Source organism: Dendrobates tinctorius, unplaced genomic scaffold (genome assembly GCF_039654945.1).
Source record: "Dendrobates tinctorius isolate UK_male_01 unplaced genomic scaffold, ASM3965494v1 ptg000222l, whole genome shotgun sequence".
Taxonomy (NCBI): Eukaryota; Metazoa; Chordata; class Amphibia; order Anura; family Dendrobatidae; genus Dendrobates; species Dendrobates tinctorius.
The window spans coordinates 3,102,232-3,113,584 of record NW_027361889.1 but is presented as its reverse complement, the minus strand read 5'-3'; the positions used below and the strand labels follow the sequence as shown (position 1 = coordinate 3,113,584).

Sequence of the window (11,353 nt, the reverse complement as noted above, 5' to 3'; positions counted from 1 at the left end):
GACTGATTTAAAATTAGTTTTCATGTATTTATGGGCGCACTGCAACCTCTTCTGCTTGTGAGCACTGTTTAGGGGTGGCCGAATAGTGAGTTTATGCTCTAGAGCAGGGGTGGGCAATTAGTTTTCCTGAGGGGCCACATGAGAGACCGTGTCTGTTGTGGAGGGCTGAACCAATAGCTTGAAATTAATTCTACTCAATATTAATTTAATATTAAATGTATCACTTAATATTGAGCAGCATTAAGTATGCTGACACCCCCCTATATATCTTTGAAACCCCCCCTCCCTATAGCCCCTTATATACAGCATGAGCACCACACAGCCTTCTTATCTACAGCATGAGCCCCACAATCTCTCCACAAACTGAATGAGGCCCCACATGTACGGCATGAGCCCCACACAGCCTCCCCATGTACGGCATGAGCCCCACACAGCCTCCCCATGTACGGCATGAGCCCCACACAGCCTCCCCATGTACGGCATGAGCCCCACACAGCCTCCCCATGTACGGCATGAGCCCCACACAGCCTCCCCATGTACGGCATGAGCCCCACACAGCCTCCCCATGTACGGCATGAGCCCCACACAGCCTCCCCATGTACGGCATGAGCCCCACACAGCCTCCCCATGTACGGCATGAGCCCCACACAGCCTCCTTATATACGGCATGAGCCCCACACAGCCTCCCCATGTTCACCCCCATAGAATCCCCATGTTAATAAACATGAAAAAAAAAAAAAACACTACATACTTACCTTGGTCCTGTTCCCAGTTGTCCTGTTTCTGCTGCTGACTCTCTGGCAGTACACAGCTGATGCGATGAAATGACGTAATCGCGTCAGCTGTTTCACACGCTGATGGGTGGAGGAAGTGGCCAGAGGCCCCTCCTCCACCAATGCTGACTGTGGGAGACAACGGAAACAGCGAGCGGGCATGGTGCGGCCCTCAGGTTTCCAGCCCCACGGCTGTCTCGGTCCGTGGGCTTGCCTGAGACAGCCAGAAACTTTGTCCAGGTCTGCTCTAGAGGATCCTACACCTTGAGGTCCTCAGGATTCCAGAGGCAGCAGCATCTTCAAATACATGTTTGGTATTTTAGCAGCTGCTCTCTTAATCCAATGAATTTGGCAGAAACCTTCCTCATTGTGCCTTTATCTGCACTAACCCATCTGTGCTGTCTCTCAGCCACAGTACAAAGATCACACTTAAGTTGTGAAATATTTAATGTTTTCATGCCTTGTCCAAGGCATCGCACTATTTAACTCTTTTCTACAACAGAGAGATCCTTTTTCCTTCCCATATTGCTGGAAGCCTGTGCCTACTTAATAATGTGAGAGATCCTTTAATTTCTTTTTATCGGGCATCCGGCAAACTAATTATCACAGGTGCTTGAGGTTGATTTAAGTGAGCCAAAGAGCCTTAAGACACAATACCATCCTTGAGTTTGTGGGCGAAAAAAAAAAACACCTTTAAGACACTTTAAATTCAATTTGCATAATGATTTGGAGCGTGGTGCATGTGGATGGAAAAATAATTTAAAAAAACAAAAATATGGCTCTCGGGCGGGGGGAGGAAAAAAATGAAAATGTAAAAATTGGCTGGTCAGAAGGGGTTAAGAGAATTCACCCAATGAAGTATTATAAGTTAATGACAGTATAGTGCCCCCTGGTGTTCAACGTGTATAGCAAAGTACAGGTAAGACAACTCCTGCAGGGAAACTAATAAAGCATTATGTTGGCTGCCAGAAGTGGAAGGAGACTGATCCTGTCTGCTAGCACCAGTGGCACAGGTAAGTAGCACCAAAGAGGGATCAGACAAGCAAAATAAAATGTTTCTCAGGGTATTTTAAGTATATGAATTGCAGTATAATGGACAATTGGAGATGAAGTCTTCCATTATTTCACATTTTTATTCAATGTAAAATACAAATATAAAACATTTGAATCTCACATGTAAAATAGACGTCGTCATCATACTGATCTCTGGAAACATTAGTGTTTAGACAACTTCTACATTCAACTTACAGCAAGACCCCAGATACTGCAGCTAGAAATGGTCCGGATACAGCGAGCACGTGCCACGTCACCAGGGCCACGGCCCGTGATGTAGAAATCGTCACATCACAAGTGTAAGTGTATTCCTGCCACACAGCTGGACAACTACAAGTTCAGAAAAGCTCATCGGTGTGAAGTAGGACCTTACATTTCCAATAAAAACACCAAGGAAACTGTACAAGCCACTTACGTTTTTTTTTTTTTTCTTTCCGTTTTAGCCGCTTGCAAAACAAAAAATACAAAGATGGCGTCTACTGCAGGGAAATTCTGGTGCCAGTTTATGGATGGGTAGGAAACGCTGATTAACGGATATACCCTGGAATATATAGAGAATGCAGGGACTATACCTGATCTGCAATGGGGGGGGGGCGCTATGAGTGATGTCCACCCATGAACATCTCCCCTTGGTGCACTGATTACTTTCCTTATATCTTTTATAGGGATCACAAATTTGTTTTTGTGAAAGGGCTCAAAATCTGCTGTTTACAATATTTTTTTGCAACCTCCACCAGGGGGCGCTTACTGTCTACATTGAACTCAATAATAGCAGCACTATATGCAGAAAGCTTCTAAGCTCCCCCTAGTGGTTGCTGGTGGATTCTTTTACAGCACCTTATTTCACAACGGAAAGTGCATATATTATTAAATGGGTGTTGTAGACCCAATGAGGCTAGTGTATTTACTTAGAAAATCTATATACGAATGGCTGTTTGTCAAAGTAAAACGAGCTGCTTCTGGGACTCCTAAAATGCTCAATGTAACGTGAGGATTATGCGGCGGTTGTGAAATGGATTTTCAGAGTAAGTACACCAGCCTCGAGGTCTGGGGGGGAAATCCATATAATTATGTCATTTCTATTTTAAAATGTAAACTTTTGAATCCGAACAGAAAATTTTGCTACATTTCCTGCAGCTGCTTCGCACCATTGATAATATTAGCTTTTCGTGTTGAAACTTGGAGTCTAAATTTAACGCTGCTATCCTGTATCCGTATCACAGCGCTGGTATTACACATCGTGTTTCCTGGCTTTGGGAGCTTTTGCATGCGAGATTTTTGCACTTTTAGAGCTCAGTGCACGGACTGGCAGACTGCTCACCCAACTCCAGCTGGACCGCTTCATGTATTTCTGTGCAGCTGCCATGCTCGGGTGGGGAGAGCCGACAGCCAGTCTCAGCATTGCATTCTGATCCTCGATCTGATTTATATGGCAGTCGTGTACAAAAGTTTGGGCACCCCGTATCAAATTGGTAAATTTTACTTTGATTGCAATAAGTATTTGGGGAATGTGAAGTAACTCGGGAAAATTCTCAGTTTTCTGACCCTGTCGCTGCTGAAATCGCATTCTTTGGCTTGTACAATCCAGCAGGTGGCGCTGAGCCCTTTGCTATGTTTTATGCCAATTATTGGCTATGTATGGGTGCCAGAATTTCCTCTGTATAGAAGTAAAGACGAAAGATCTTTTACCTGGTCGGTGAGACAGAAATCAATTCCATGATACACCGGTTATTACAATATTCATTTAACACTTAATATTCAAAACTTCAGTTCTCAAAAACGGACTAAAAACTTACAAACGATAGAGAGTAACGAAGAAAAAATGTCAGAAAGTTTAAAGAAGTTTCATCTTTTTCCTTCCAAAGGGGCTTTTTTTTTTTTTTTTGACACAATACAGCACAATTGTGTTGTCTCCCCCTGGCAGACAAGGGGTTAAAATATTTACTTTTTTTCTTTCTACAGTATAAATAATATTTCAGTCGTCCTCCATAAACTTCTCCAGTTCCCGAAGTTTCTTCACAAAGTCTTGTGCTTCTTTGTCCATTCTGCCATCTAGCATCTTCAGAATCGACTTCACTGGAAAAATAGATAATTAAAAAGGAACATTTAACTGACCGACCAATCAGAGCTCAGCATTCATTTTGTGAAATTGCTTGTCCAAAGTAAAACCAAGATGGTAATGTATCATCTAATCATGAGATCGGTAATAACTATCTGAATTCTGAGGGTCCCACCAATCACTAGAAAAGGGCCACGTTCCTCGTCGCTGGAAATCGCCTAACCCATCGCCTCCCGCAGCATTTCTTGTGATTTTGATTGATCGGGGCCCAATGAACTTATACAGGTTTCTTTTTTTTTAATGTGGTGGTCCATCCTTTCTAGGCCATAGGTCTTAGACCGGTGACAGACTCTCAGAACCATCACCAATCAGCTGATTCATGGGGCTGTGGCGCTCATTATTCATAGAATCGTAGAGTTGGAAGGGACCTCCTGGGCCATCTGGTCCAACCCCCTGCTCAAAGCAGGAATCGCTAAATCATCCCAGTCAGATGTCTGTCCAGCCTCTGTTTGAAGACTTCCATTGAAGGAGAACTCACCACTTCTCGTGGCAGCTTGTTCCACTCATTGATCACTCTAACTGTCAAAAAGTTTTTTCTAATATCTAATCTGTGTCTCCTCCCATTCAGTTTCATCCCATTGCTTCTAGTCTTTCCTTGTGCAAATGAGAATAAAGTTGATCCTTCTACAATGTGACAGCCCTTTAGATATTTGTAGACAGCTATTAAGTCTCCTCTCAGTCTTCTCTTTTGCAAACTAAAAATTCCCAAATTCGGTGGCGCTCACACTTTTTGTAGTGGCTATTCTGGATGTTGCAATGTCCCAGTGATGTAACGGAAAGGCTATCCATCCGATCAAAAAAAGCGTCTCATTCCAATACCCAAAGTGGTGACCTACTGGTAACACACTCTAACCCTCCCCTCCAGTTTTGGAAAAAGTTATGGGAAGCCCCTTTAATTAGGATTCTCACTTTCGTATGGCATTACCATTGGCCATTGGTCTGGTCAGCTTCAGGACGGTGGGCTGGACGTTCTTCACGCCACCCGTAACATGAGGCCGATTTAATCCATAGATGACATTCATGGGCAGGACCGCCTCGCCGGCAAAGTCATTAGTGGAGAGCCAGTCGTGGTCCATGACTGTAAAGACTATGCAGGCAGCCTTCCTCCGGCACTGCTCCGACGACACTGGGCTGTGGAAGATATGACGGTGTGTGTTATGGGCGCACAGCTTATGTCAGATAATCATGTCGCATGCCAGTGCACACAACCAACTTTCCACGCAAACCAATGGTCCAAGTGGACAAAATTGCAGCATGTGGTCCATTTTAAGGACAAGAATAATGCAGCACACGGAGCTACATGAGGAACCAGTCATAGCCCCTAGTTGTGGTCATGACTGGCCCGATTTTTACATAGGCAGTCTGTCTGACTCCGGCTTTATATGCTATTAGTAAAATGAGATTTCTAAATCAGAAGATCCATTTAACGTTCTTACTATTACGTTAGTTATTACGTTAGTACTAACGATTATTACTAGATTGTGTGTGACAGACCTTTAGATTGTTGGCTCCCTGAGGATCAAATACATGATGGGTACAAAAATAACCGTCCCTAGATAAGTCCTGATTATGGTGGTCACCCTAGCCCATGGGTGTCAAATCTGGGGTAAACGACAAAGGAGGTGCAGCATGGTAGAATAAGTATGTAGACAGGCGGACATACATGCCTGTGCAGCCGATTGAGTTGGGGAGGAGGACCCAATAGAGAAAAAAATCTGTGACTACAAAGTACAATGTCCTGGGTTGTTTCTTACTTGGAAAGAAGACATAACGTAGTGACCTGAGTAGATTCTCCTCCAATTTGGTTCTCTTGTAGCTTAGTCTTACCCAGGATTCACACTTCAAATCTCAATCATGGCCGTCAGAAACATTAGAGGGAACCAGTCTTGAAAAACGCTCTTTACTTGCCGATATAGGGTTAATCTGCAGATAAATAGCGTTGCCATGCTGCCCGGCAGCAGATACTGAAAGTGAACTTATTTCTTCCCGCCGGCTTTCAGTCATTGGGTCATACAAGAAAGCAGCTACAGCTGTTACTATACTGAGAGCGGCGGCTGTAAGCACGGCCCCCGAACATTGATTAGACGGCTCGCTCTCTATAGTATAGTGACTGCAGCTGCTCTGTGCACGCCCCTATGACTGAAAGCCGGCGGCTCCCGGGAGGAGATAAGTTAATTTTTCTTCCTTCAGAAAGGCAGCCAGGCAACATTGTAATGCTGTTTATCTGCAGATTAGCCCTATATATGCTGGTAAATAGCGTTTTCCGAGGTGTCAAGTTCCATCTAATAAGAATGACGGAGGGTCCTAAACACGTCCTACACAGGGTCCTTCACTGTTAGTGTCTTTTCCTGTCTACAGACCATTAAAAAGAAAAAACTTATATACTCACAAGTAAAAGAGTTCATCGTACACCGGGTGTAAAGTTTTGGCTTTAACTTGTGTCCGTTGTCCTTTCACCATCGGGAAAACATGATGTGGACAGAGCTCAATGATGACAAAGGGATCGCTAAGACCTGTGGAAGTAGAAAACTACATTTATATCTTGTCTAAGCTGTCCTCTACGGGTCCGAGTGGAGAGTCCTCTGCGGGTCCGAGTAGCGATGGACAGTCCTCTGCGGGTCCGCGTAGAGATGGACAGTCCTCTGCGGGTCCGCGGAGAGATGGACAGTCCTCTGCGGGTCCGCGGAGAGATGGACAGTCCTCTGCGGGTCCGCGGAGAGATGGACAGTCCTCTGCGGGTCCAAGTAGAGACGGACAGTCCTCTGCGGGTCCGCGTAGACATGGACAGTCCTCTGCGGGTCCGCGTAGAGATGGACAGTCCTCTGCGGGTCCGCGTAGAGATGGACAGTCCTCTGCGGGTCCGCGTAGAGATGGACAGTCCTCTGCGGGTCCGCGTAGAGATGGACAGTCCTCTGCGGGTCCGCGTAGAGATGGACAGTCCTCTGCGGGTCCGCGTAGAGATGGACAGTCCTCTGCGGGTCCGCGTAGAGATGGACAGTCCTCTGCGGGTCCGCGTAGAGATGGACAGTCCTCTGCGGGTCCGCGTAGCGATGGACAGTCCTCTGCGGCTCCGCGTAGAGATGGACAGTCCTCTGCGGGTCCGCGTAGCGATGGACAGTCCTCTGCGGCTCCGCGTAGAGATGGACAGTCCTCTGCGGGTCCGCGTAGCGATGGACAGTCCTCTGCGGCTCCGCGTAGAGATGGACAGTCCTCTGCGGCTCCGCGTAGAGATGGACAGTCCTCTGCGGCTCCACATAGAGATGGACAGTCCTCTGCGGCTCCGCGTAGAGATGGACAGTCCTCTGCGGCTCCGCGTAGAGATGGACAGTCCTCTGCGGGTCCGCGTAGAGATGGAGGTCAGAGCTGTATTGATTTCCATAGCTCATAATGAATGGTAAAACAAACTGGAATACTCCAGGCATATTTGAATAATCATTTCATATGTTTATGTTCCTCACCATTTGCGTCGAGTGCGATAAGATCGGCAGCGTGCAGCACCTCCACGTACAGCTTCTGCTCCGAGGTCTCGTAATAGCACTTAACGCTAATTCTTCCATATTTACTATGCTCGGCCGATCTCTGAAAAACAGTCACTGTGTCACATTCGTGGTGATTGTCCCGCTATGGCAGACCAAAGCTAAGATTGTATTCTGTAACAAGAAGTTGTCACCGATCCACAGAATAGGTGATAACGTCTAGGTCAGTAAAGGTCCAACTATGGAGACCCCCACTGATGGCCAGAATGGGGCACTTTTGTCCCCTATTTCAAATGGGTGGCAGTGAATGCATAAAGAGTAACTAAACCTTTTGTACTGAGGTCTAAGTGGTAAGGTTTTTCCTTGTGGAGAGTGACATGCCAGCTCTGGCTTGTCAAGGTAAGGAGGCTTATTCGCCGTGCAATGTCACTCTCCACAAGGAGAAACCCCTTACCCCTTAGACCTCAGTCCAGAGCCTCTCACCTAGCCAATCAGATCTCATACTTTGCACTGACGAGAGCGAATAGCTCGAAACACCGTGTCTGCAAATTGAGATTCTGATTTGGCTTTTATCCCAAGTCATATTACAAGACTCGTTAAAGGGTTGATTGTGACTTGTAGGATCACTACTACCAACGGGTGGCGCTATAGAGTTCAAGTCCTCTTTTTCTCTGAAGAGGCAATATGCATATACCTTTGTACCAATTTTCCCTTATAATTACGAGTAGATGGAATCCTGAGACGCCCACTGATTGCTCAAGCCCTCCCCCAAGGAGAGGTGCGCAGTTCAGGAAAAAGGAGCGCGCACACAGCCCAGAGTACAGATTTCATTAGAAATCATAGGCGCATCCCGATCTGTGTGTGCGCTTCAGTCTTCTGCACCCCTCTTTTGAGCGAATCTCAGCACCCGGACCCCACAAACTAATTTTAATTATAAGAGCAATGAAATAGGAAAAAAACATTATAAAGATTTAGTTACTCTTTTAAAAAATGTATAAAAAAATCACAAACTCACTCTAGAAGAGGGTGGCGTAAAAATAGAAGTGTAATATCTTAGGATGCTCCAAATTCATCAAACATCGATGTGACACCTTGGTAAATTTGGCAGAAGTAATGGGAACGCAGCCACGAGGAAAAGTGACTTAGAAAATTCCTCTCATGATAAATTCCTCCCCTGTGTGTGTAGAGCAGTGATCTCCAACCTGTGGCTCTCTGTCTGCTGTGAAACTACAGCTCCCTGCATGCCCACATAGAAAAATACTAATGTTAGTATTCAGTGTCTAGCATTATTACCTGCTCCTTAATGTTATCCAGATAGTACTTTTCGATAAGTTCACTTGTAGAACATTTATTCAGACGCAGCTCTTCTTCCAAAAACTGAAAGATGTAAGAAAAATCAGATCAGTTATTAATATTTCCCTATTACAATTGTAGTCTATATAGACGCTATTATATTTTACACTGTTTGTGTGTGATGATTACCCAGAGTCATCAAAATTGCCAAATATACCAATTTATTAAAAATGTTATCTAAAAAACACTTTATTAAAAAATATATATATTTAGAACCTCGGGGGCGGAGCATGACACAGGGATTTAACAGAATTCCAAAGGCAGAATCAGTCATGCTCCGCCCCAGAGGTTCTACTGAATACAGTTTAAGCTATAGTGTTCCTTTAAGAACACAAAAAAGCAAAAAGTGTTAAAAAAATTAATCTGACAATTAAAAAGAAACATAAAAAAATTAATCTATTGACAATTATTCACCATAAAAAGTTGAATATTTCCGCTATCATAAAAAGAGTTCAGAATAAAGTTATTATTTATACTGATGGTAAATAGGTAAACGTGGCCACAGTAGACATGCCATGATTGTTTTTCACAGAAAAAGTGGTTTGGTACCGTGTTAACCAGTAGAAAAATATATATAAAGTGCTCTCAGTGAGAGAAACAAAATAGGATTCTTGTGGGTATGATACCTTTTAATGGCTAACAAATAAAAGTGAATGATGTTACAAAGCAAGCTTTCGAGACAACTTACGTCTCTTCATCAGGCTGATATAGCAAAATATTTGAAGAAACGTTATTTATATACTGTGGAGAGCACAGGCATGGTGTGATACATGGACATTTCAATAAACAAACACTGAGCTTGAAGAGAGAATCCTTAATTAGGTAAGATTAGATAAGTGGTGTGAAAGTTCTGTGAGATCAAAGGGCTATTTGGAGGAAATAGCTCAGATATGATAATGGGCCATAAAACCTGACAAATTGAGTCCTGTGTGAATAGAATCAAAGATTGTAATGAATTTGTGTTCCCACACCATGCGATGTTTCTGTGATTTAAAATTGCCTTTTAAAATGACAACTTTCATATTGTCTATGTTGTGTCCTGGAGCACAGAAATGTTTGGCCACAGGTAAATGGGTTTTTTTGGGCTGTAATTGTATGACGATGAGACCTCACCCTTGCTCTCAGTCTCTGTCCTGTTTCTCCCACATAGAGGCCACCCACAGGACACATATTGCATAGAATTAAATACACCACATTGGAAGAGGAACAAGTGAATATCCCAGGGATCTTATAGTCCTGCTGTGTGTTGGCAATTTAGACAAAACCTGTGGCCAAACATTTCTGTGCTCCAGGACACAACATAGACAATATGAAAGTTGTCAATTCATTACAATCTTTGATTCTATTCACACAGGACTCAATTTGTCAGGAGGTTTTATGGCCCATTACCATATCTGAGCTATTTCTTCCAAGTAGCCCTTTGATCTCACAGAACTTTCACACCACTTATCTAATCTTACCTAATTAAGGATTCTCTCTTCAAGCTCAGTGTTTGTTTATTGAAATGTCCATGTATCACACCATGCCTGTACTCTCCACAGTATATAAATAACGTTTCTTCAAATATTTTCTTATAACAGCCTGATGAAGAGACGCAAGTTGTCTCGAAAGCTTGCTTTGTAAAATCATTCACTATTATTTGTTAGCCATTAAAAGGTATCATACCCACAAGAATCCTATTTTGTTTCTCTCACTGACAGCACTTTATATACAGTGGGGAAAAAAAGTATTTAGTCAGTCAGCAATAGTGCAAGTTCCACCACTTAAAAAGATGAGAGGCGTCTGTAATTTACATCATAGGTAGACCTCAACTATGGGAGACAAACTGAGAAAAAAAAATCCAGAAAATCACATTGTCTGTTTTTTTTTTTTTCATTTTATTTGCATATTATGGTGGAAAATAAGTATTTGGTCAGAAACAAAATTTCATCTCAATACTTTGTGATATATCCTTTGTTGGCAATGAGAGGTCAAACGTTTTCTGTAAGTCTTCACAAGGTTGCCACACACTGTTGTTGGTATGTTGGCCCATTCCTCCATGCAGATCTCCTCTAGAGCAGTGATGTTTTTGGCTTTTCGCTTGGCAACACGGACTTTCAACTCCCTCCAAAGGTTTTCTATAGGGTTGAGATCTGGAGACTGGCTAGGCCACTCCAGGACCTTGAAATGCTTCTTACGAAGCCACTCCTTCGTTGCCCTGGTGGTGTTCTTTGGATCATTGTCATGTTGAAACACCCAGCCACGTTTCATCTTCAATGCCCTTGCTGATGGAAGGAGGTTTGCACTCAAAATCTCGGCCCCATTCATTCTTTCATGTACCCGGATCAGTCGTCCTGGCCCCTTTGCAGAGAAACAGCCCCAAAGCATGATGTTTCCACCACCATGCTTTACAGTAGGTATGGTGTTTGATGGATGCAACTCAGTATTCTTTTTCCTCCAAACACGACAAGTTGTGTTTCTACCAAACAGTTCCAGTTTGGTTTCATCAGACCATAGGACATTCTCCCAAAACTCCTCTGGATCATCCAAATGCTCTCTAGCAAACTTCAGACGGGCCCGGACATGTACAGGCTTAAGCA

The 11,353-nt window shown here is 43.8% G+C and overlaps 1 protein-coding gene across 1 annotated transcript in view; it reads right to left on the bottom strand.

The window, feature by feature from the left end:
• Nucleotides 1–1,887: 1,887 nt before the first annotated feature.
• Nucleotides 1,888–11,353, bottom strand: part of BAIAP3 (BAI1 associated protein 3) — a 277,420-nt gene continuing 267,954 nt past the window's right edge. The window contains exons 30-34 of the mRNA XM_073555195.1: nt 8,715–8,798; nt 7,404–7,524; nt 6,335–6,458; nt 4,871–5,076; nt 1,888–3,902 (exon numbers count right to left, since the gene is read on the bottom strand). Of these exons, the coding sequence (XP_073411296.1) occupies nt 3,802–3,902; nt 4,871–5,076; nt 6,335–6,458; nt 7,404–7,524; nt 8,715–8,798 (636 nt within the window). The 3' untranslated portion in view covers nt 1,888–3,801. The remainder of the gene's footprint in view (nt 3,903–4,870; nt 5,077–6,334; nt 6,459–7,403; nt 7,525–8,714; nt 8,799–11,353) is intronic.